The sequence below is a fragment of the Fundulus heteroclitus genome, chromosome 20 (assembly GCF_011125445.2).
Source record: "Fundulus heteroclitus isolate FHET01 chromosome 20, MU-UCD_Fhet_4.1, whole genome shotgun sequence".
Lineage (NCBI taxonomy): Eukaryota > Metazoa > Chordata > Actinopteri > Cyprinodontiformes > Fundulidae > Fundulus > Fundulus heteroclitus.
The window spans coordinates 7,000,315-7,026,941 of NC_046380.1; the positions used below are offsets into that span (position 1 = coordinate 7,000,315).

At 38.9% G+C, this 26,627-nt stretch overlaps 1 protein-coding gene and 1 long non-coding RNA gene across 2 annotated transcripts; one reads left to right on the forward strand and one right to left on the reverse strand.

Moving 5' to 3' along the window:
• Nucleotides 1-18,360: 18,360 nt before the first annotated feature.
• On the reverse strand, nucleotides 18,361-23,027 carry LOC105931027 (U6 snRNA-associated Sm-like protein LSm3). The gene is made up of 4 exons (XM_012869517.3): nucleotides 22,923-23,027; nucleotides 21,143-21,253; nucleotides 20,942-21,037; nucleotides 18,361-19,292 (listed from the first exon to the last, which is right to left on the reverse strand). Exons 1-4 carry the CDS (start codon nucleotides 22,941-22,943, stop codon nucleotides 19,212-19,214), a joined length of 309 nt encoding a protein of 102 aa, XP_012724971.1. The 5' UTR covers nucleotides 22,944-23,027; the 3' UTR covers nucleotides 18,361-19,211.
• Nucleotides 23,028-23,409: 382 nt separating this feature from the next.
• LOC118567322 lies at nucleotides 23,410-24,670 on the forward strand. Its single transcript, XR_004933606.1, has 2 exons — nucleotides 23,410-23,595; nucleotides 24,256-24,670. It is a non-coding gene; the product is annotated as an uncharacterized LOC118567322 (long non-coding RNA).
• The last annotated feature ends 1,957 nt before the right edge of the window (nucleotides 24,671-26,627 follow it).

Sequence of the window (26,627 nt, forward strand, 5' to 3'; positions counted from 1 at the left end):
TGGGTAGACTGGAGAGACTGTGGCCACAGCCTTGCCAGGCGCCGTCTTCTTGCAGAGTAGAGAAATGAATACATTAGGATGGTTGGGGGGGGGGGGGGGGGGGACTGCATTAATCGCACTGTCTCTCTGACAATTCGATTAATGCAAGAAAAAAAACCATTGGCACAAAAAACAAACATACAGACAATATCATAAGCAGACATATTTAAGGTGGGAGGGTTTTCAGGTGTGGGGGGAATCAAGTCCAGTACCCCAAGTGAGCAGCACTTATGTGTGCATCCAAACTAGGTTCCTGTCCCAGCGGAAAAACACCAGGCACAGCGAATGTGGTGAGTCACAGGGGGTGAATTTATCATCATGTGTCTGTATGTGTGTATGTCAGTATGGGCCCATGACTCTCCAGCTACCTCCCCTCCAGCCATAGTAAATCAGCAGTTCAAAAAGGGCACTGTTCAAGTTCACAGGTGTCATGAGCGAGTCTGGGTGGGGTTAGAATGTCTTCTTTGCAAAACATCCAGGAGAATTTGAGATAGCCAGCTCCATGGGTAGCCACCGAGGCACCAGATTCAATAGTAAGGACATTGTTTTGTGTCAGGCTGAGTCCAAAACAGCTGGATTTGTTGGACTTTCAGTCGTAAATTGAGCTAGAAACTTCCCCGAGGTTTTGCCATTCCACCATACAGTTCAACTCCAGCCGGCATGCGATACTGTGCAAGTATGACATATAGCTTGCAGTGTTGTTCACTAAGCATCTGAGTCTGGGTGTTCACGGCCCGGTTTAACCCCTAACAAACCGCTGGCAGCCTTGCCATGGCCAAGACTGCCGCCGAGATCTTCAATTTTTCTCGATATCAGGTAACCGCCAGCTCCAATAAGCAAAAATTCTGTTTTCATAAATACAATGATATACACATCTTCCATGTCCTTGATGGACAAAATAGACAGGCACATCTTCTTCCAAGCTCCCCAGGAATTCATGATGTATCCGGCAGCATATGTCCCCGCTGGACAGCTCGGCTCCCCGCGCCTGGTCTTCTTGTTGAGAAAATTTGATCACTTTCGTTGAGCGACCAGCTGATCAGATCCATAGTTTTTTTTTTGCAGAAAAACACTCTGAGAGAGTTAAACAACATGCAGACAGAGAGGCAAACAGGAGAGGTCCAGGGAGGAGAGAAGCAGAAAAGCATCCGCCTTCGCTGGGAGCAGTAAAAGAAAGACAAGGCACCGTTTGTCCCACTTCCATCAGAGAAACAATCCAGGAACACTGAATCAAAAACTAATGGAATTAAAAACAGCTTCTTTCCCAAAACTGTGAAGGCAATCATCCTCTGCTGAAATGAAATAAACCCGTAGCCCAGTTTATAGTTCATTTAAATGTTTACAATCATACTACTAATTCCACAGTTTCTTGATCTGATAAATAATTATTACACTGTCTCTCACATGCTAATGTCTCTTTGCACACCATTTAGCTTCTCAGGGAGTCTTTGTCTGGTACATTCACAAAATTTTACATTGTCTGTTAATTGACCTGTCTTTATTAACTTGAACATTTCAACTAACTTCAACATTTCAGTTTTTACAAACACTTTTTAGCTTTTCAGGGAGTGTTTGTCTTTGTTTAGTCAACTTGATCTCTTTTTCTAATTATACCTTATTATCCATTAACAATTGCAAAGTATTTTTCCTCATCTAATATATCTTGCTCTTCTGCAGTACAGCTTAATGGTAAATTTAGTTTTTTTCTTTGGACATTGTGTTTTTGCATTTTTTAAGGTCCATTAATGCTCATTCTTAATTTTTCCATGGATGTCTTTGACTTGTGTCTGTGTGTCTCACCAACATTGCATTATGGTTAGAAAATTAAAATAAAAGGTCACGACTTTTGACAATTGATTCTTAATTCTGGATTTGATAGCCAAATTAAAACAAATCCTCTTAAGTCCCATTTAAAGACAAACTCAGTCAAATCTTGTGAAATATTTATTCAAAACATTCCAATTTAATTAAATCATATAGACACTTTTTCATAGAAAAGTAAATGATTACAGATTGTCTCGAGAACTCCTCTCTACGCTCATGACGGTAGTGCTGTGGTTTCATGTCACCAGCGACTTGTAGAACCATTGCTGATTACTTCTCTCATATTAAAATTGTGATACAAATGAAGACATTAAAATCTTTGAAGGTAGGACATCTTTACAGGCAAATTAGACACTGCAGTTGCAAATTATGACCACAGTTCACGGAAAAGGATAGGCTACATGGTGCAGCAAGTCACTTTGTAAAGTAGGTCACCTCACAGGGTCTATTGGTGACTTGTTGTTGTTGTAGTTGGTGTCTATCTTCTTAAAGGAAAACATACTTTTTGCATTCAAAAATCCTAATTGATCTACATGTTTCTCTTTTTAATTGTCTTTTTTCCCGTTGATTAAAGTTTTTCTGGCCTTTTATCCTGATGAATTTATTTCCTCGTTGGTCACTTCAGCATTATAGCATTACATCTTTTAGACTTTGAAATAGTTTTTACTTGGATTAATTTGCATTTTCTAACTCGTCCTCTACATAGTTATCTGATCCATTGCTCTATTTTATCTCTACTTTTTTAAACTCTCTTGTTTAACCCTATAGTTCATTCTTGGCTATGTATTCAGTATGTATGGTTAAAAAGCATATTATTATTATTATTATTATTATTATCATTATTATTATTATTATTATTATTATTATTATTATTATTATTATTATTATTATTATTTCTTGGCTCAATTTTTAGCTATGCCATGAAAGCATACAACAAGGATGAAGAGATGTGCACATCACACATTTTTGAAGGAAATAAATTTATATTTTCAACTTGTAAGTGAAAATGAGAGAGGTCAACGAGGAAAAGAAATGAATTAAGAACACAATTTGCATCCATCTCCCTCAATTACTCTCCGTATCCTCCCATCATTGTTATATCCCTCCTTCGCCTGGTTTGTGGTGAACCACATTGTGAACTGCAGTCCAAACCTAGTGCCTGTTTTCTTGTAGACCTCACGGCAGCACACAATGTCACTCTGGGCGGCCAGCCGCTGCCGAACTCCAGTCAAAACAACTCCATCAAGCAGCTGCTGAAAAACCCTGAAAATTATGTGACCACCACAATTTTGGAGGGAAACAAATCTTTCACAACGGATAAGCCACAAAGTCCTTATAAGTGATCCAAAATCTAGAAGTAATCGTATCACAAACATATTAAATATATTTAAGCTTTTAAAACATGGGTATTTTCTGACACCAACCCAAACCAATCACCACTATCAAAAAACATGTTTTTCCCCTTATTTTCCGTTTTGGAATACCTCTTGCCCACTGGTCCTTGAGTAATTACAGCATACATTTCATTAATCCCTAGCTCTGTACCGTAAAAGAATGACTAAACCAGAAAACAGTTCCTTTGGAAAGCGGGAGTTTGAAACTAATGTCATCAGACATATACAGTATTGTTGCCATAGTCATAATAAGCTGAGCGCTGTGCATAGTAACCATGATGGACATGTTGACTACGGCACATGCTGCTTTAGACACTGTCTAATGCCGTTAGCATTTGAAATCCATCCAGCTCCAGTTAGACTCGCATTTAAGTTTCTAAATTAGCAAAGCCATCTAAAAACCAAAAGAATGATCCAATGCTAAAAAAAGCAAGTGATATGCAAACCCAATGGAGGCAGAAATGAAACTTCATATGTTTTAATTTGTAGATATTATTTGCTGGCATCCCTTCTGACCTTGTTGTCAAAACTCAAAAGAAATATAGGTAGCAAAACTAGTTTGATTGTTTCATTATGTTCGTGCTGATGGACTATTATTATTATTATTATTATTATTATTATTATATTATTATTATTATTATGCTAGAACAAGAATCACCCAACGGAACCCTGTTTGCGTATTATTGCAATCTTAGGTGTTCAAATGTGAAATAAAGTTTTTTAAGTCCTAAGTTTTTAATACGACTTGATTTCTGAAGACAATAAATGGCTAGACAAAGTAGCTGATCTGCATTGTTTATGAGCACTTGGATTCAAAAAGGAAGGTGTCTAATATTTTCAGAAGGTCTTTGTTTTTGTAATGACTAAACAATACTAGTTACTGGTCACGTGGTGCAATCAAACTGGAAGAAAAAGCAAATATGAATAGAGATGTAAAACAATTTTAAAAGTTCACTACTTGTTGCTCTACAGACAAATAAAATAGACAAATAAGAAAGTGAAGACCGTTATTGGTGGAGCTTGAGAGAATTTCCTTAAGGTTTACTAAAAACAACACATTTCTTTGCAGACATGTTCTCTGTTTAGTGATGGAATTGTTTTTACAAGACCCTGCGCACACTAGTCAGAGGCCGTGAGCTCTCAAATGATGATAATGCCCAGAATGTATTTGTATATAAAACATATATTTGTATATAAACTGATCATGTCTACCAAGCTGAGCCACTCAGAACCGGTGAGCGAGCAGAAGCTCATTCAAACTCACTCCACTTAAAACCCACCCATGACTTGAGAAGGGCTGTTTTAGACTAAACCTTTATGGTCAGCCACTAATAGACAGCAGAGGATGGGATTTCCTACAGAATTTACTGCTTCAGTCTATCAATTTAAATACATTTATTATAATTTCATTGCATATTAAATTACATACGCTACAGCAAGTCAATATTTCTCAGGGGCTTGGCAGTACCATGCTAAGATGCAGTTTCAAACAGTTTCTCAACAATAGCTCTAAAGCAGGCGTCTTCAATGCCATTCCTCAAGGTCCGGTGTTCTGGAACTTTTAGATGTGTCCCTGATCCAACACACTTGAATCAAATGACCGAATCTCCTCCTCAGTGTACAGTCGCAGGCCCTCCATGGTCATCTTCATCATTGTCTGCTGTGGTATGTGGTATCTTCCTCGTTAACCCGCCATTCGCACTGTGGTTCCAGTGAGAGTGAGACATCCAGTCAGAATTCATGTTTTGCTAATTTTATGTTCTATTGACTGGTGGGATCAGATTATAACACCAACAGTGGCCTGAAGGGGAAAAGTATTTTCTCTTGCAATCAGTTCCATGTTGCCATAAAGACCCTAATGGTTGAGCGATTATGGTAAAATATTTCACAGATGGCAAAAAAATAAAATTAAATTTATTTATATATATTTATATATATATATATATATTTATATTTATATATATATATATATATATATATATATATATATATATATATATATATATATATATATATATATATATAACATACAAAAGTACAATTAAAAAAAACAACTTTAATTGCATGTAACGTGTTTTATTGAAAAAGGATAATAAAAAAATACTGTTTATGAGACTTAGTCAGACAAAAAAAAAATATTAAGAGGAAATTCCCTGAAGAGATATTAACTAGTACAAGAAATATCAAGCAGAGGCAGCCTTCATTATGCTGCAACTAGTTTATAAGGTTAGAAAAAATGCCCACACTGCCAACCTTTAAATAAGATGAACCTTACCTTGAAGCAGTAACACTTTTTATAAAGACATTAAAGGTTGGTGGAGTTCAGGCATTGCTTTACTGGGTTCAACAGGGTTCATTTATCTGCAGTTAAATAGAACTATTTGTGCCGAACACAAACACTGAAGTTCTTAAAACTGTTTCATATACAACTGTATACTTTGGATGCTTTTGAAAACACAATTTTTCAGAGAGTATGGCTTAATAGAAGAAGGTTGAACAAAGGAGAATAAAAAAAAAAAAAGCGGTCCTAAAACTCTGAGGGACAACATAAAAATGAGGCTGCTGTGTCCACCGCGTCCTGCTGACTGTACCGGTAGTCAGTTCCAAAGGAATTTAGACTCATTAGACTCAAAAGCCTTCATTACTGGACAATAACAACGAAACAGGGGGGAAAAAATCCCAGTCAGACATTTAAGAAAGGTTGGTGTCTAGCCATGGGGTTGTTGGTCTGGAAGAAAACCCATGTGTACTGTCGAGCCGCTGCAGAAGTCTGTGGTCATATTGGCAGCTCCCATGAAAGTGTCTGGAGTCACCATGAAGCCTCACTAAGCGTTAAGTCATTCCCATATAATCATGTGAGATGAGCAAGAACTCAGGTTGCATGTTGTGGTTCTGAAATTGAAATGGGGATTTTGTTTCTCACACGATTATATAAAAATGTGTACAATGTTGTTGTTCTTCATTCCTCCGCCATAGACAATGTCATGTGACAAAACCTCAAATTGCACAGTGTTTTCGTGTGTTTTCAAGCCAACAGTGTGGTTTTTGGCGCTAACTAAGCTGTTCTGGCAAACACAGTTTTGGTCAGTATAGTTAATTCCAGTAGCATGCAACCGGAAAACTGAGAAGAAAATGTTCAGAAACAGAAACTCAAGCAAGAAGTATACTAGTAAAAAAAAAATAAAATCTGGTTTTGGCATAAGCACTTTTCCAGGAACAGAAGTGATTTTAAAATGTAATAATAGTGGAACTGCTGATTTATAAAACCATACACATGCACAACCAACACTGGGCTTCTGTGGAGCTGAGAAGACAGATCTACCCCAACATCATAAAACGGTCTCGGCATCTTGGCATTTCTAGTCTGTCTGACCTGCTCTCTTATATAACGAATGCCTCAGGGGTGTTTCAGCTCCCAGAACGGGTCACTCCAATGCAGTCAAGCTATTCTATGAACATTGCTAAAAAATGCAAAAACAGCTGGCCTTTTACGTACAGAAGATTTTACCAACCATTCACCCTAATGCAAAGTTTTTTGGTATAGATTTTCATGACCTGCCATGTCATAAGCAAGTCAGGACACCTAAAGCATAAAAAGAGCCCCAACATGAGACTAATGCATGCATTCAGCAGCACTTCCAAATTCTTTACCTTCATCAATGTGTCAAATGTGCATATTTTCTAACCAAGGGAATAAATTGCAGCACCCAAACTTTGTTTGATATCAGAATAATAAATTGAAATGTGTATTTCTGCTTTGATCGCCATGCCTTTTAGTGGATATAGTGCAAGGTAGAATCTGTTCCACCAGTAGCCACGATCTTCTGTGTAATACTCAGTGACACTTTGACACGTTTTGGGTAACCAGCCAGGGATCAAACCATTAACTCTCTGATTAGTGGAAAATTCGTTGGTAAGCCAGAACCACAGATGGACATCTTTAAAAATATCTGAAAAGCTGCACCATTAGAGACCAAAGTCATGGTTTAATCGGAGATTCATGAAAAATCGGAGAAAGGGAAAGTAGGATTTGTGCGCATAGAGAGAGAAAGTGCACAAGTCTTGCTCAGTCATTTGTTGGACCAACACGAAATAATGAGGTAGGGATTACAAAAATACAACACAAGTGTTTTTACAGTCAATTATGGACAGATGTAACTGAACCACATCAACATTTTCAGACTTTTGCAAGACCAATGTTTGCCGGAAAAATTTAAATCTTTCAGTTTATGTCTTTCATGGGACTGCCCCCCCCCTCCCAAAAAAAATGCAGTTTTATTTACTCTGTTATTGTATGTATACAGAAAAAAAATATAACACATCACATGTCCTGTGTAGCTACACATGATAAATAAACCCGGTTGCATGCAAATCCCACAATGCAGTCAGAAAGAGGATTTGAAAGATTTAGCACTGAGATCACATGTTTTCTGCTGCTCCAGCATCATGTTAGGTAACACATGCAAGAGAGACATGACTCATATAAAACTTCAATGATCTAAGAGATGCACTGACTAAGAGAGATGTGAGAAACATGGACTCCTCCCTCACCAAGGCAACAGAGTGTTTTCCTTTTTATTATTCAAAGTCAAAACTAATTAAATTCTTTATGCTGACACAGCAGTATGATCAGGCTTGCATGAGATGCTTTCATGTCAAATGGAAATGGACAAAACACCAATTTACATATATTTAATTGCGGTGCACAAAGTGGGAAAAGCATTTTCAAGGATGATTCAAGATTTGAAAGCTTATGCACACAAATAAAATATTTGGATTTCAAATAGGAATTGAGGGTTGAATCTTATATCATGCTGGAAAGAATAGCAAAAATGGGATCTGCTTTTAGGAACAACACTGGCCTCTGCTCCATAGCGCTAAAATCTGCGTAGATCTAACACTGCTTAGTGTCAGATACAGAAATAGCTTGTAGACAGTTGGAGGTCAGTGATATTTCTGTCACTTCCACGTGAGGAGAAGCAGTGTGTGTGAATGTTTTTTTTATTATTATTATTTCAATTGAAGGACGCAGTCATACTGAGCTCTGTAAGCCTTGCACATGATCTTGCAAAGAAAAAAAAACCATACAGAGGCCATTCTGGCTTATTGTTCTGTCTAAATGGGAGCTTTATCAACTGTTTATTTGTGTGCATGCTCTGTATGGCAATGTTCTCTCATGTGCTACGTGTCTTTCTGCCCGCCGTCATTTCTGCCTGCGGAGCTTGGCATGTGACACGTTCTCATACTTAACATGACTACAGTACCTTTTGTAGTTTTTAGCACATGCCAACACACACACAAAAAAAAATAAAAAAAAAATCAACCTAACCCCACCAACCTCGGAAACTTGTGGAAAAACAGAGTTCATGTCACTAGAAAGGTAAACAGGGAGATTAGTCAATGGATTTCAAAGGTTACAAGTTCACATACCACGTTAATTAGGAGCCGTGCATGCTTTACCGACATTGGGTTCTTAACAGCATGAAACTGCTTGGGCTATTTTTGGTCTGTCACACCAAAGTCATTTCTTAAAGTTTTTTATCTCAAAACCTTGTTTGTCCTTATTTTTTGTCCCCCTCTGCTCATGGTTTGAACTTTTGTCCTCTTTGTTTGCTTCCGCTGTTGTTTGACTTCGATGGAAGTGTTATTGTCAGAGCACTTCATTAGCTCTGTCACAACAATCTGACTGCTTTCATCCATGGAAACAGGACCCTCATGGAAAGCTGCAGATGTTTGTGTTCCGGGTTTTTCCAGGCGAACCGACGGTCCAGCAGATTCTGAAACATGAAGTTGCTCAAGGTCTGCGATGGATTGTTTGGATACAAGTGGCAAGTGTCACGGGGGGCTCAGAGATAGGAAGACCCAGAATTCGACCAGACAAAGAGGTTTGAGATAAAGCAGGATTTAATGAGTAGATATGGGCAAAACAGTGGTCAAAATCATAATCCAAAAATGTCAGTCCAAAAACTCATACAGGGAGATGGCAAACTTAAATGATCCAGAGGTAGATATAACAAGCAAAAGGAAAACGTGGAACTTAAACTCACCGGAGGCTTGACATGGAAAGACACTATAGACATGACAATAATTGACGATGAACTGGCAGGGAAGTGGCAGAGGAGAGAGGCTTAAAAAGGCAGGAGAACAAAGGAGAGAGAGTGAGCCAATTAACCAGAAACAGGTGGATGTAATCAGAGGGAGGGAAGAGGCTGCAGGAGGAAACAAGCTGACAGAAAACACGTGGAAAGGAACAGACACTAAACCAACCCTAGAACATAAATAACCATGAAGAACAAACCTAAGATAGAAGATAAAACTAAGACTACACAGAGCACAGAAGGGAGATCAGAACTAATACAAAGACCGGATAAACTAAAACAGTACATAAGCTGAAGAATCCAAAACAAGACAGAACAGAAACAAAACCTGAGGTGGAAGAAAAGAACAGCTGATCAAATAATAAACATAAACCAAAACAAAACTCAGATTATGACAGCAAGGCTTTAAAATCTATACAGAGTTTGACAGTGAGAAGTGGCAGATGAGACATGGTAAAAATGTTTGATGGACTGCACATATTAAATATTGTGTGGACCAAAGCAAAATCCCCACTGATATCCCAACTCCAATTTTGGTAAATTCTGGACCAACTATGTTGCATGAATTACATTTAAGAACAGAATGGGACAACGACTGATCTCTGGGCTACACCTCATCTCTGTGGAATCAGAAAGTACAAATGCCAAGAGTGATCAGAAAAGAGGCAATTTAACGATCAACATCATTCCAGCATGCCAGGCTAAGAACTGTATCAATTGTGTTCAGTTTATTAACAAGAAAGTAGCAACCATAATCATGTTTAGTGCATAATGAATGCATTTTATCCTGTTGGATCATGTTTCTAATTATCTCACATGTATAGTTATTGCAGCGTTTTTGATTGTTGTGGAAAAAAAACATCAATTGCAACAAAAAAAGAAAATAATTTCACTGTCAACAACATGAATCACCTTACATCTTAAACGTAACTTGGCATTAGGACTGGACTATATAGAAAAAAAGCACATTGATGAAATAGAAATAATATAGATCGATACTGATCGTTATCAAAAAAAATAATTCAAAACAAATTTAAAGTGCAGCCCTGCCATTTCTGCTACAGGGCTGCGCTTTAAATTCTGCACAACCAACTTTATATCAAAAGGTTTTTTTTTTTTTATCAAAAAACATGGGAACAAAAAACATGTGCTCTCTGAACTCTTTGAATGGAGCGGAGGTTGGTGACGGAACGTTCCTGGGTCTGTGTTTGTGATTGGTTGGGAGGATGTAGTGACTGTAGTATTAAAGCTATAGTTGGCAATCCAGCTAAGAAACACTTTTTGTTATACTGGGTAAAATCGTCCGTTCCATTCTGAAAGTAGTAAATACGTTATGTACTCAGAAAAAGGAGGTTAAAAAATCATTCTATGTGGGAGCTGCAGGCCTGTAAAAACTAAAACCAATCTTTGCCATTCGGTCCAAAGGACAAGGATTTGTCAAAGTTTGATCCTGCTCTCACCCATAAACATCATATACTCATCTCCCTCTGTCCCTCAAATTCCAGGGGATCACCTTATTTATTTGTTGTCCCACAAGCCAATCAGCTTCAGTAGCTCCGTTGTTCTCACCGTAGACTTTGAACACGGCTGGGAGTCACAAGAAGCGAAAGTTCATGGGAAGAAGAGGAAGGCTTCAATAGAAAGAAATAAGACCAGAGTGGATTTAGGAGATTTTTTTCTCACGTGAACCCCCTGAAGAGCGGAAAAGCAAGGTAAGACGGTGTTGTGTGTGAGTAGTTATTCAAAAGGGGAGTTGGGGATACTGGCAGAAAAATCGCCAACCATAGCTTTAACATTCATGATGATGCTAGAATTGAAAAGGAAGGAAAACGGTTCTATTACATATAGAAGAACCAACCTGCAAAGGCTGCAGGAGATGTTACAGCAAGGGTCAATACCTTACAAGCTGTTTTACGAAAGTTAACGTATAAGTTTATCTGCAGGTTAAATGCATCTGGAAATGAAATTATCTTGTCACTTACTGACACCACACGTAGTGCAACCCGATACCAGTCTAAGCTGTGGAGACACTGGTCTTCCTGTCTTCTTAAAGCTCCTATTTAATTGATAATGGTACATGTATTGATTTTTTTGTTTTTTATTTATTTATTGAACCATGAGTCCAGAATAAAGTTTATCTATCTATCTATCTATCTATCTATCTATCTATCTATCTATCTATCTATCTATCTATCTATCTATCTATTAAACTTTTTTATTGACCCTCTTTTTCTATTGCACCACACGTCTATTGATTGATATTTATTGTTATTGAATTATCTTCTGGCCCTACTCAACATAACTGTGCAGGTACACACTCATTTAATAAATTTGAATATAAATGAAGAGTTAATTGGTTTCTGTAACTGAATTCACAACCCGAAATACATTATATAGATTATTTGCATACAGATTAATGTCTTGTTTTTGTGCCTTTATCTCTGTTAATTATCTTGATTTTCTGACGACAGCAATGAAAACACATTTAAAATTAGAAGACCACATCAGACAGTTAAAAAGATATTTTAAAGTGTGTTAAATACTGGCTTGAAGGTTGTTTTCAAAAGGTACTTGTAATCTGACAAACGAGCCTGATCAGAGCCATTTTGAACATGACTGTAAACAGCCGATGTACATGCACAACACAGCGAACAGCACTCATCCACTATATTCTCCCATTAATAATGCACTTTAAATGATGGAAACGCATTCATCCTCTGTGAAGGTTAGATCCGCAATCTAAAAATGGCTCCAACCTTTATTCTTGTTGTACATTCGGTGGTGTTACAGAGACTGTTGACACGTATCTCTGCACATTTACCGAACCTTCACTTTTTTGCCAGCAATGGCATCGTTTTCCACGTGTGATTCAGCTAAAGACTTTCTAAACCTCCTTTTTAAAACCATTCCAGGAAAACGTCAACATTTGCTTATTCAACCATTTGAGTTCTAAACATCTGAACCATAAAAGACAGAATGTATGTGAAAAAGTTGAACATGCTGGTGTTTGTGCCTAAATTCAGCTGAATAACTTCATACGAATATTTTAGAAAAGCTAAAGGACTTCTCACAATATGCTGGCTGGAGTTTTGAACACTCTTCTTTGTTAAAAATGGCAGAGATCATTAAAAAAAAAATTCTGGCCAGGACCCCACTGTTAAGGATAATCAGCAAACCTTCAGAAGTGTTAAGGTTGGGCCGTTTCAGCGGCTTAACGTTTGCCTTCCAGCATTCCAAAAGCATCATGTTGTTGTTGAGGTGAAATTGAAGAATGTGGGAGTAGTCCTCCTCCTTGACTATTCCATCCACTTTGAGCAATGTGTCATTATCTCTGGCAGGAAAACAGACCGTCAGCAAACAGCTCAATCTTCATCTTTTGCGATCATAAAACTGTTCTTCAGAAGGTGTTAAGCTTCTCTATGCCAGTAACTGCAAATTGGACTTGAGCTTGAAGGTGCTGATTTCAAAGCAGACACCCAGTTCTCCGTGGCCATCCTTTCAGTCCATGGTGAAAGGATCTTCACTGTTGACGCTGATACCGGCGCTCCAACAGATGAGCTGTGGTTCTTGGTAATTCCTGAACACCTCGACTAATTTTATTTTTCATCGGAAGGTCACAGTTTAGGCCACATGTTAAAATTTGGACACAATTTTGTGTTCCAACAAGACAACGATCAACAGGTTTTGATCTGTGTTCATTAACTTTCCTCAGTGGTCTCCACTAAGTCCTTACCCCAACTCTGTTTAAAACCTAGCAAAACAATTTATGATAGAATGACTTCAATGTGGGAGGAAGCCGGAGTTATTATTATTGAATATTTTTTTGACCAATCTGTATAATATGAATGATTTTGACTTTGTAAAGTGCCTCGAGATTACATGTTTCATGAATTGCCGCTACATAAATAAAATTGAACTGAATTGAATATGTCTGCTGATAGATCTTGAGGCCAGTTAAAAACGTAGGATTTGAATTTGAAAAGTGAAATAAGAAAAATGCAAATACAGAAACCTCGTCTGTTCTCTAATCAGACGTCATTTTAGGTCAGTTCGACCGGTTTAATGAAAGATCCTTCACTTCCGATTAAACCTTGCAGCTTTTTTTTTTTTTTTTTGCTTTGTGATAGTCTAAAATTGTATCTAGGTAGAGTTTTATATAATTTAAAGACGGTAGACCGTTTAGCATCTAAAAAGATGTTAAAAAAAGTTTGCTATTAATTGCTCTAATTTTTCATCCAAGCCCCAACAGACAGTCCATAGAAACAGTATTGCCATTGTTGTAGTTGAACCAACCTGAGCCACATTAAAATATGTCAAGATGAATCTTGCAGCTGAATGTCCTAGATCAAATAAAAGGACACCTGTGCCCGTCTTAAACTGATTATTTGGCATTTGGAGGAATGCTGACTTTGTTTCTTAGAATCAGATTAGAAGATTAGTCCAAAGATTACCACTACAGTCACAAGAGTTTTGAGCCCTGAATAATTAAAGTGGAAACAGGTGCAGGTCCCATGCTGTTATATTCAGAGCTCCAGGCGTTGGATCCAGTAAATCTCAGTCAAGCTTTGGTCACATCTGAAGCCATGAAGTTCGTCTCAGAGACAAGGTAACCAAAGCAGGGGTGGGTCAGGAAACATTTGATGCTAAATCACATGGAGATTCTTACACCCCCGAAGGTTTTATCGATCCACACTAATAGGTTTTCCCTGTGTGTGCGTTTTGGTTGTTAGCTCTGAAAACAGCATCAAATATTAAAATCCTGCTTCGCATTCCAAATGAACGAAAGAAGAAATGATGAAGTACCATTTTTGTTGGGAGCCTGCTGTTTAAGCAAAGGCTTGCTTTGAAACCTGGTTATGAAAAGCTGAATTTAAGACGTGAAAGAATTTCAGCTTTGAAGCACAATTTGTAACAAGATTCAGCGCTTCACCGACGAGTCGCAGGCCGGTTTTAAAACCTCAAGGCCAAACTGAAGTGAGCAAACCTCTGACAGACGCCGTGTATCTAGGCATGTTGCAACAAAAATACAAGAAACCAAAACAAAAAAATAATGAAAATCTTCTTTTCATCTTTCATTAGAAACCAAAACTGGGAGGTTTTAGGCAGCGAACCCAAAAGGGGTTGGCACAGATTTAAATAACACCTCTAAGATTCTCAGCCTGTTTGTGAAAGCTGAGCAATGTGACACATCAGAGCACCGCTTAATAGAGCTGAAAAAGTCCCTGACACAAGTGTCAAGTTATGTGAGGGGTGAAGTTATCCCGTATTTATTTGCGGACCATTTCAAAAGCTTCAGTGACTCAACGCTTGAGGACAATCTTGATCATCAGGTGCAGAGACATCACTATCTCAATGCTTTTATCACCCTACTGAAGCAAGAACACTGCTATTCACAGAGAAGCAGCATTTAGTTCCTATGCTCCACTTATCTGGAACAAACTTCCAGAAAACTGTAAAAGTGCAGAAAGCCTGAGTTCCTTTAAATCAAGATTAAACACACATTTGTATAGGATTGCCTTTGACTGTTCTAGTTAAACTGTTCTACTGAAACATCACTAGTTCAACTTTTTCAGCCCAACTGTGTTTAATGTTCTATTTTGTTTCTACATTTTATTCCTACTTGCTTTTATTCTGTTTTATTTTGCCTATATTTTAATCATGTGAAGCACTTTGCATTGTCTTTGTACTGAATTGTGCTATACAAATAAATTTGCCTTGCCTATTCAATCATGGTCTTCATTCTGTCGCAGCGGAAGAAAACCTTAAGAGAAAAAAATCGGCATATCTCTGCAGGTGGTTCAGAGCTGCCAAAACTGCACAGTTTGTACAGATCTCTCACATTCAAGCTGTCCCGATACAACGTGTTCGGAAACGGGCCGCAGAGGCAACTGTCCGGAAAGCTGACAACGTGCGTATTCAGCTTAAAGTGTTGGAACCTTAAACTGCCGCCAAAGGAGTTTCAAAGTTTTGACTTGGTGCTGTGTAATCAGAGCAGAGGCCAAACTAAAAGCACAACCAGTGTTAATCTTCCAGTTTCGTGTGTGAATGTGTGTGTGTTGGCTTGTGGTGTGAAAGTGTGGATCAAGTCAAGTTTCCTCTTTACATTAGCAAAGGTTTGAGATGAGTGTTTGTGTTTAGCAGGTTTAGTTTTATTGTTGCTGATGAACAGCACAGCCAAGGTTTAAAGATGTCCTCCAGTTTATTGTAATAAATACAAACATCAGATATAAACAAAAGTATTATGACTTCATTATCACTTGTTTCGGCGTTCTGTTGTTTTGCTCCATTTTAAGTTATTATAGTTTTTAGAGCGTTTGTATTTGAGCATAATTGTCCCCTCATTGTTCTTTTGTCTGACACTTCCTACCTTTTTGTTTTTGTTGTTGTGGTGAGGCACAAGGACTGAATTGAAGATACGTAGATACAAGCAGCTAAAATTCACAGAAAAGCTTTGCAAGCTTTCAGAGAGCCTCTAGAACCATTGATGAAAACACTTAAGTCCCCATTTGAAAAAAGAAAAGATTTGAAACAAAAACAAATTCAAAATTCGGAATTTTTCACATTAAACTGTGTTTTTCAAACTTTTTTGGCCTAATAAACAGTTTCAGTTCCTGAAAGCAACAACTGGGAATGTTTAGTGTTGAGTATGCTGGTGAAGATTCTCAGTCATCCAGGTCATGGTCATTCCAAAGAAAGTAAAAAACATTGCTAAGGGGTGGACCTGTTTCGATTGAATTTGCATGTTATCTAAGTCATTGCAAGGCCTTTGTTGGGCAATGGTATAAAGCTTGTTACTCCACATTACTCCAGACTTTTAGAATTGAGAAAGCTTCCTGGAGAGGAAGCGAAACGTCTTCAACTACGGAAAACAAGTCCAGTTGCTTTGTTTTTTTACTTTTTTTATTTAGTGTTAAGCTGTCATGATTCCACAACCCTGTTATCCGAGGCCCCGCCTCCACGTCAAAATAGGAAAGTGTAAAAGAAAAAAAGAGAGAAAAGAAAAATTAAATGTGAGAAATAGTATTAAAAAATGTTTAGTTTCTATATATCTTTTTTTGTTATGTTTCAAATCTTTTTTTCAGTTTACATTTTTTTATTCTTCAAACAAACACCCATCCGTTTTCTGACCCGCTTAATCCGTCATGGGGTCACGAGGGTTGCTAGTGTCTATCTCCAGCATTCACTGGATGAGAAGCAGAGTACACCCCGGACAGGTCTTCAAACAAACAGGTCTGCTCAATTCGAACACCTTTATAGATTGAGGACTTTTTAGCCAAAGTGGAAGCGTGTCAGCGGTCACCATGATAAAAAAGTAGCCTGTATGCTCCCTCCTGAGGCTAGTTTTGCCTAGGAACCCCACAACGTCCTTTACGGGACTAAGAACCCTTAAGGTATCCCACAATCCTTTGCGTAACGACATATAAGCACAGTCCCCACACCAAAATCATAATAAATCTCAGGAGAGCAGAGAATGTGCACTTTCTAGTTAATTTTCGGAAGTCTGTAGGCCCGGATATACTCGCATCATCCATGTGCGTTTTCGTCATGTAATGACGTCGGGGTTAAAGGCTGTCTGAAGCTCCTTTCCTCCACACAATAGAGATCTAACCAAAGTCAAGGAGCAGCAGCTAGGAATAAGCTATTATTAAAGGTATTTGGATGGAGCCTATGACCCCAATTTAGCTTCATACTCCCTGCATGGATGAGCCGGTATAAATAATGGATGGATGGATGGATTATAGCACAGTACCAGGAACTCAATACACCAACACTGACCCACCACCAAACCGTTATCATGCCGATATCTGCAAAAAAAAATGGCTTAATTTTAACACTTTGGTATTACCACGGACATCAGTGAATAAAATGATTATGGTTGCTTAGCAGCTAGGGATTAAATTATATTTTACATAAACACGTGTGATGAATTTGTTTTAACTCAACCTTGTTCTGCAGGATCTGAAAGTCCTGTGCTGCAAATTAAACGTGCTGCACATCACAAACAGTTTGGTTTGTAGAAAATCTAGCTTACGAGTCTAAAACTCAAGTTTAGGAAAGCTTTTGGTGTTGGTTGTCAGGTCAAGCTATTCAGCAACAAAAGGCAAAACTACTTAAATAATAAATCTGCAGGCCTGGCTGCCCACATGTAGGAGCTGTAAAATGTACCCTTTAGGTTTTTTTTTTTTTTTTTTCTTTAGGAGTTAAGGCTTTAATATTTAATCAGCAGCAAAAAGAGGGGCTCCAGTAATCAATTGAAAGGGCTGCAATTATTTAATTAAAAACAAGACTTTTTAATTATTATTTTATCTAATAATGGTTTACTGGTTCAGTGTGCACAAGCTGAAATACTAGTTAGGGTCCATTCTTTGGAAAATAAGTTAGTGCAAAATCCATAAACAATAATTGTGGAATCAGGACCAACAATAAAACAATTACAAAGTATTTAAGAAAAGAGAATGACCATAAAACTAAAATAATAAATACCAGTTGTGTAATAGGTTTAAAACAACAGATAAGACATCAGGCAGTAAATGCCCCCCCCCCCCCCCCCCCCATTTACATTATTCCATACATATTTTCCTTCTAGTACTTCAAATGAGATGTTTCCATCAGAGCATTGCTTTACTTTTAAATTCTTTTGTCTCACAACATTTAAGAAAATTCTGTGTGTAGGTTATGGAAAAGTTTAAAAATAGAAATGTCACAATTTACGTTAAACAGATGCTTTCGGAGAAAAGGTTCCCTCAGCTTTGTGTGGAACCATTTAGTAAAGTTCCAGAAACTATTTTCTTTTTTTTAAACCCACACATTGGCTGGAGTTGGGAAATATGATGGTAATTCATTATTCTGTAATTTTCACTGTGCAGCTAATCTAACAGGATTATTAGATTAGTATTAATCTAATAAAACTCCAACTCCTTTAAGATAACACAAATGAGTCGACGAGTAACTGATTGGAAAATTAAACACATCTGTAACAGGTTGAGCAATACCTCAAATACCACTTGTTTATTAGTTTTTGTGAAAAGCAGAAGTCTGTCTGTGGGCACACAATAGTAGATTTCAGTTGACAATACAAAAAAAAAAAAAAAAATTCTAAGAGCTATACTGCCATCTTGTGGTTAAAATGCAACCCCACAACAATTTCAGACCAAGGTAAAAATATATTTTCTTTTGACAAAAACATTTAAAAAGAAATCTAACTCTTTATTAATGCGTCCAACTCATCTACCACAGTATCTAAGTTTGTTTCTTTCCACAGGTAGTTCAATGAAAAATAACATAACACCTCTTTTAAATTGTATTTTTTTATTGTTTGACCAAATAAAAAAGGATTTTTTACAAATGGACTCGATTCAAACAATAAAACACAAATACAGATTAAAAGGATTGAATGAAAACCCTTCAACCTTAAAATTGCATCATAATGAACTTCAGAAAGTCGTCAACGTAAAAAAAAAAAGGGAAATTTAAAGAATCAGGAATAAAAAGAAACTCATTATACTTCAGAGCCTGAAACCACAAAGAAATGCTTGTGAGACGAGTAGATACCGTAATACTAGCAGCTACATCAAAACTGAAAAACATGTATTTCCTGAGCAGAGTTAATTGAATTACTGAGTTTAATAGCTACTCTAAATAAAAAGAAATGTCAATCTAATCTTGTCCTGATTCTTCACTCAGAAATATGTTATCTTCCCAAGCATCAACAGAGTGGAAAACATTTCACTGAAAATTAAAAGGATGATGAATGCAACCAGAGTTTTCCATCAGGGGGGCAAAAATAAACAACAAAACAAAAACTGTTGCAACACTTTGTAGCCGTTACGGCAAACACAAACTGTCCGTCACGCCTTCAGCCCACCCTGAGAGGCGGAGCTACGAGAACGACGCCGTCACCTCGGACAAACAGCATGGGGATGTTCCTCTTCGTAGACTGAAAAGACAACATGGAAAGAGTAATATCACTTTAGAATCCTTCGTTCTTTTCATTTTTATTTATTTTTTTAGCATTTTTGAGCCACTGGTGGCCTTTAATGAAAGTAGGCTGACAGGAAAGGAGGCTGAGAGAGGGAGAAGAAATGCAGCAAAGGTACACGGAAGTGTCCGTAATCCTCCATTCTTAACTCAAGTCACATGAAGTTTCCAAACGTATTTGCTAAACACGTTAAACCAGGAAGATAATGAGTCCTAGGAAAGCTGTTCCTTCTATTGATACACACAACACCTTCCAGCAGTTCTACTCTAACTTTCAACAACAAGACTAAATAAGAGGTTATAGTTTACAAAGTGTTCTGGATTTCTGTAGACCGTCACTGTATCCGATAAACTTTTCAGCTAACACAAAAATGTGAGCTTCACAGCATCATTTATCAGTCATAGGCTGAAGCACAGCCGTAAAATATATTGAGCCGCCGTTATCAAAAAACTCTGTTTGCAATATCATGGGATGTTATTTAAGGCGTGACACATTTCTAGTACCCTGCATTCCGGTAACATGTTTGGCTCCCTTGACCAGAACAACTGGCCTTGATGTCCACGTCAGACCTAAATTTTTATTGGCTGTGACGCTACAGCTCAGAAAATGGTGGGGAGGAAGTAATGATGGAAAAGAAAAGATACTTTTCTACTTTTAAGACTTAGCTTAAAACTTTCCTTTTTGACAAAGCTTCTAGTTAGAGTGGCTTATGTTACCCTGAGCTATCTCTATAGTTATGCTGCTATAGGCTTAGGCTGCTGGAGGACATCAGGATCTATTTTCCTAACTCTACTGAATTCTACTGTTCTCCAGTTTTGCATTGCTTGTCGTCATTTCAGCTTTTAAGTTTTTGTTAAAAGCTGAAGTGACCAGGTGTACCTTTATAGAAGGTACACCTGGTCTGGCGTTCTGTTAGCTGTGACATCATCCAGGGAAGACAGATTACCTGCTATTAATCTAATGTAGAAGAGATTACTGGATCAATGTGAGCTTCTGTGCTTTCTGTGTCTCTGCTCTGTCTTCTCTAAGCCCCAGTCGGTCGAAGCAGATGAGCGTTCACACTGAGCCTGGTTCTGGTTCTGCTGCAGGAGGTTTTTCCTTCCCGTTAAAGGGGAGTTTTCCTCTCCACTGTCGCTTCATGCATGCTCAGTATGAGGGATTGCTGCAAAGCCATCAACAATGCAGACGACTGTCCACTGTGGCTCTACGCTCTTTCAGGAGGAGTGAATGCTGCTTGGAGAGACTTGATGCAACCTGCTGAGTTTCCTTAGAGAGGAAACTTTCTGACCAACCTGAAGGATCTGATTGAATTTGACTTTGAAAAGTGCCTTGAGATGACATGTTTCATGAATCGGCGCTATAAAAATAAAATTTAATTTAAATTGAATTGATTATCTAAACGACACGTTTTCTCAAAGCTTTAACTTTAAAGGAGACCGTTTTCTAATGTACCACAGGTAATAGATTGGTAAACTAAAATATTGCACAAATCTTAAAAAACAAAAAACAAAAACAACAACAACCTGATATTCATTTTATTTGTCATCTTACTTGGTTAAAATTGTTAAAACCAACAAGCGTACAAAAGTAAAAAACAATTATGTTACCTTGTAGAGCTCCTCATACGTCTCCTCATCAATCTCCACCGTCGTCACCGTCTCCTCCACGTCACCCAGGATCATGTTCAGGTGCTGATCGTATGCCTGCGAGAGACATGAAACACACCGGTGGAGGGACAATGATATCAGCTGACCGAAGGCGATCGCCTGAGCCGTGCGCCACGGGAGGGGGGCGGGGGGGCGGCTTACATGCAGACGGCCCCGGAGCTCCCGGTCGTTCCTCATCTTGACATAGATCCGCTCGTCCAAGCTGAGCCTGATCAGGTCGAGCGGCTCCTCAACGGTGTTGGTGGTTGGTTGCTGCAGAGCACATGGACTGGGTCAGTTACTGGCACCGCTTAGAGCCACAATTCAACCGTCAAAGAAACACAGCAAGTACAGCAGCAGCTTTAAAGTCCAAACAGACAGACTAACAGCAGACTAGGCCTGAGCAAATAATCTGTTCATTGGTGATGGGGGAAAAAATCATCTACTGATAAAAGAACAGGCCAAATCATGGTTATGCCCCCCTAAATGATCATGCAGCCCACCAGGAGACACCATCACCTTCACCTTCTCACTGACGCACCTGATTGGTTTATTGGCTTAGTGTGCACAAAGCGAAGCCAATGGCCTTATTTTAAGTAGAAATTATCTGTAATTTGCCTACCACAACTATCTCACTTAATAATAGTTACTAATAATAAAATGAATAATAAAACCCCACAAAACATATATAAAAAACATATTAAATATGTCCCAAGAGCCAGTATCTCAAGTATCTTGGGGTCTTGTTCACGAATGAGGGGAAGATGGAGCGGGAGATCGACAGGCGGATTGGTGCAGCGTCTGCTGTGAAGCGGGCGCTGTACCGATCCGTTGTGGTGAAGAGAGAGCTGAGCCAAAAGGCGAAGCTCTCGATTTACCGGTCGATCTACGTTCCTACCCTCATCTATGGTCACGAGCTTTGGGTCGTGACCGAAAGAACGAGATCCCGGATACAAGCGGCTGAAATGAGTTTTCTCCGTAGTGTGTCTGGGCTCTCCCTTAGAGATAGGGTGAGGAGCTCAGTCATCCGGGGAGGACTCAGAGTAGAGCCGCTGCTCCTCCACGTCGAGAGGAGCCAGTTGAGGTGGCTCGGGCATCTGGTCAGGATGCCTCCTGGACGCCTCCCTGGTGAGGTGTTCCGGGCACGTCCCACCGGGAGGAGACCCAGGGGAAGACCCAGGACACGCTGGAGGGACTATGTCTCCCGGCTGGCCTGGGAACGCCTTGGGATTCCTCCTGAGGAGCTGGCCCAAGTGGCTGGGGAGAGGGACGTCTGGGCCTCCCTACTGAAGCTGCTACCCCCGCGACCCGACCCCGGATAAGCGGAAGAAGACGGACGGACGGACGGATATTAAATATGTATAAAATGCTTGGGGAACTTGGGGGGCCCGAAAGGTTAAAATAAGAGTTTGATTTTAAACCACATTGATCGCTAAGTAAATGCCACCAGCTGCTACAGTTGATTTAATTCAACACCATTTTATAACCAACCGGCCTGTCGCCACTAAAACGTCCAGCAGATGCATTAATTCACCTTTAACACTAAGTTTTTATGTGCAGAATAAGCGTAACGCCTGGTTTAGCCACACAGCCTGTCGTCAACGACCTGCTTGTAAGCGAAAAGCGAGTCGTTTTTTTAGATCATAATAATCTTATTTACTTCTGGCAGCAGCATGCTTAATGTTTGCAGTAAAAAGGACCGCATTAAAACGTGTTTATGATACTCACGTTAGCATAACATGCTGCAAGTCAAGCTAGTTCGGCTAGCCGGTTTCACAGGCCCAAACAGGCTTAAAACGGATTTTTTAAATGTAAAAAACCAAACAAGACAAACAGAGAAAACTCAAATGGACGCGTGGATCTGTCGGTAATATTTTACAATAAGCGACTACGCCACAGACGCGTTAATAATGTCAGCATAATGCTGCACAGCTCCACAAACCTGCTCGACTTCGTCCGCCATGTTTCTTTGAATTGACGTCGCTCGGAGAGCCCGCTACGGAAGCTGCCAGGTCCGTAAAATACCCCCGTTCGGAGAAAAGCGAAGGACACCTGCTTCGTTCAAAAATAACTAGCTTTCGTTAACATTTAAGCCCTTGTTAGTATAAATAAACCATGCAAGACCGAACAAAGGACAAAATATAATCTTACATTGATATTCCTTTTTTTCCATAAAGAACATATATTTATTTGTTTTGTATTTAGTGTTGTTTGATAAAAAAAATTACAGTCACCTAACCACTTTTTTAGTCGTGTAACTCCATTGATATTGATACATATCGCTGCTGTAGAATCACTTTATTTTTCGGAGTATTCGCAGCACCAACTATACAAGTGGCATTGTTTGATTAGTGGGGTTTCGTCCGTGGGCTACGACAAAAAGGTGCAAACCTGGCAACCCGTCTCACGAGCAACGTATCCTCTGATCCCTTTCCTTGTTTCCAGTTCTTTCTATGATCCTCATCGCATCCCTGTGAGGGAAGAAAATCAACCGCTAAATCTGTCGTCGTTGTTGTGTTTTTTTTTTTAACTGTAAATATTTGTTACATATTATTATGTGTTGGTCGTAAACATAACCTGCTTTTGTCCAGAAATGGTGTGAAGTCTTCCAATAGGTAGGACGAAATGTCGCTCAGATGTGAATGCAAGTCTGTCTATGTGTCAGTAATATAATCAGTCAGATTATATTACAGTCACCGTGCGTATGGGAAAGTAAAACTCTTAGGCGTGTTTTGCTTATGTGATGCAACTGCAGCAGCAATTCTTATTCCATGAACCGGTTTTTATGTATTTTAGTTATGTAATTACATTTATTCTTTGGTTCCAGAAAACTGATACTCTGTGTGCATCTGTTCTTCGTGACTGTCTTTTCCTCTTCTGTGCACATCTAGCATGCTCGTAGCGGTGTGTGTGCCTCCTCTGTGCAAAAGGCAGCCCAGGGCTCCATGCTGGGTTATGTCAGCAGGGTGAGGAGGCAGATCAGAGCAGCGGTGTTACCCATTCCATCCTGAGCTGCAACGTGGCTCTGCGGTGGAAGAGATCCCTGCAACAAACGCATGCCTCCCCAAGCTGCAGTCAACACTTTCTGAGTCTTATGAGAGATTTTTGCTCTGTGTGTGTGTTTGTGTGTGAAATTGGGCAGATGATCCTGTAGCCGTTGTTGCTGCATCAGGTGTTTACAGCAGGTTGGGTTGTACCTTTACCTGTTATCAGGAGCTGACTTATCAGTAGTCCTAATAACTCACCTGCACGGGGGTCTTGTGTTTGCTCAACAGGAACCGGCGTGGAAACATAGCAGCCACAGGGAGGTGCTGGAAAGGCAGAAAGACCAGGGATGGAAGACGGAAGGTTCTCCTCTGTTTTAGGTTAAAACGTCTTCTTCTTTTTGCCCTGGAAGGTAGAAGCAACAACCTGCTGTCCTAAGCAGGTGTATTTGTTGTTTGTTTGCTTGTTTGTCTTGTTTTAAGGAGTGAATTCAGCACAGAAAATTAGGAATTAAGAACCAAAGTCACTGGTTTTGTTGCTGTGTTTAGTTTCTGATTATTTGTATTGTGTTTCTAGGTTTTGTGGAAGACCTGTTGCCTTTTTTCATTTTCTTTATACAAAAGTGTTCCCAGGTTTGATCTAATGTCACCCTTTAATCGCTCTTATATTTCCATACACAATTTGCCTTTTCTTATCATTTGGTTTCACATATTCCTTATTACATATTCCTTATTACTCACCGGCTATATATATATATATATATATACATATATATATATATATATATATAGATAGATAGATAGATAGATAGATAGATAGATAGATAGATAGATAGATAGATAGATAGATAGATAGATAGATAGATAGATAGATAGATAGATAGAATAGATAGATTTTTTTCTTTACAAATATAATAAAATGGCAGAGATTTAACAGTTTTAGTACTGGGATAGCACCGACTTACTGGCTCTTATCTTCCTGCCGTTGACCTAATAAGGATAATGCACCAAAAAGAGAAGTTTTTTTTCTACTAGATTAAGAAACATTTAAGACTGAGTTCATAAACACTGGCTGGTAAATTAATATTGCCATCTGGCCCTTATTAATCCACCTTCAAATGGTGTGTGTGTGTGAGCGAGAGGTAGGGATTATACAGATTTATAAAAAAAAAAAAGATTTCTGTTTGAATGTTGCTTTGTCTAAATAAAAAACATTTGAAGCAGTACTGTGTGCGTCTGCCTCCTCTTAGCCTGGATCCTCACTCAGCCGTGAACGGTACAACTGTACAGGTAGCAGCGCTTATTTTCTGGATTTAATATCACTAACACTGAAAAGGTCGCAAAGGTTAATCTAAGCAAATTATTAAGATACTGTGCTCAACTGACAGTTTTTCAATTAAAAAAATACTTTGTCATGCCAGCTGTAGTTTTACGTCTGGCCACATGAGGTCGCTGTCGGACCGTTATGTTTTCAAGCTTTACCTTTAATCTTTGTGTTCGCAGATGCTCGTGGCTTGTTAGCCATTTGGGAGAAGAAAGCTGGGGGAAAGTCATCCTTCTGAGGTTTTAAGGAAACGTGCTGTTATAAAACAGACAAACAGACAGATGACAGGCAATTCCACTGATTTCCAAAATCAAGTGTGGCTTGAGAGGGTTTTATAGATGTCAGGGTTTGTGCCACATCCAGAGGGAAAGTTCAAGGACATACTTAATAATACAATACATTTTAATACAAACAAACCGTCACTGTTTTATGTACCACTTTTTACCTGAACAAGAAGAAGTTAGATACTAAGATGCATGAATGTTCACGAAAGTGAATCTGAGCACATGCATTTGTTTGGAAACTGGCTTAATCTGATTGAAAGCCAACAAAAACAGGAGCAACATATTGTTTCCAGTTACTAATTTGTGTGTTTCTGACACTCCCGTTTGGGGTGGGGGATGTACATTTAACATTATGTAAATGACCCCATGTGAAGCCGGCTGTAACTGGATCAGTATATAAAATGTGGGTCATTCATTACAGCCAAGCATCACTAAATCACTACCATGCATCACAAGCTGCAGCACAAGGAAAATTCTGAACTTGGTGATGATTACTTTTGATTTTCATAATGCCAGCAGGTGCTAATTATTACCACATGCGTGCACCGTTAAAGTTACATAAGCGTAAGCGGACTGCAGCAGCCCAGGTTTGCCGCCCTTAAAGACGCGCACGCACGCTGTCGCACCGTCAAACCCGTCGTAAAGGTGACACGCAGTTGAATCACGGCGCGTCACCAGCGCTGCTCATCTGCATTGTTCTAAGAAATTACTCACAGTGACGCATTTCACAGTTACCACCTTCTGCATCTGATGGAGGACAGATGCAGGAGGAGAAAGCTGCTGCTCAGAGATTCATGGCTCTCTGAAGCTGCTGATCCACAAACTATTATATTCTAAAGCCAATCCAGTGTCACTTAGAGCACTTAGAATTCAGCTTATTTATTGGAATATTCTCTTTCCCCTCAGTGCAACAATGTTCTTTAGGAGTACACACACTTTTAACAAGGTGCCCTGCTTTGAAAAAAAAGAAAGAAAAAAGATTGATGGGAGGCCATTAAAAATGACATTTTTTTAAGGACATCGGGTCACATGCACCTGCACTCAGCGACTTCCCA

What these genes read in the sequence shown, in the direction of transcription:
- LOC105931027 (XM_012869517.3), bottom strand. Translation starts at nt 22,943, where the DNA reads ATGGCGGACGAAGTCGAGCAG. An exon ending in TGGCGGACGAAGTCGAGCAG is followed by an intron (nt 21,254 to 22,922) that starts GTTTGTGGAGCT and finishes TGTGCTCTGCAG; the next exon opens with CAACCAACCACCAACACCGT. An exon ending in CGTATGAGGAGCTCTACAAG is followed by an intron (nt 19,293 to 20,941) that starts GTAACATAATTG and finishes TTGTCTTTTCAG; the next exon opens with TCTACGAAGAGGAACATCCC.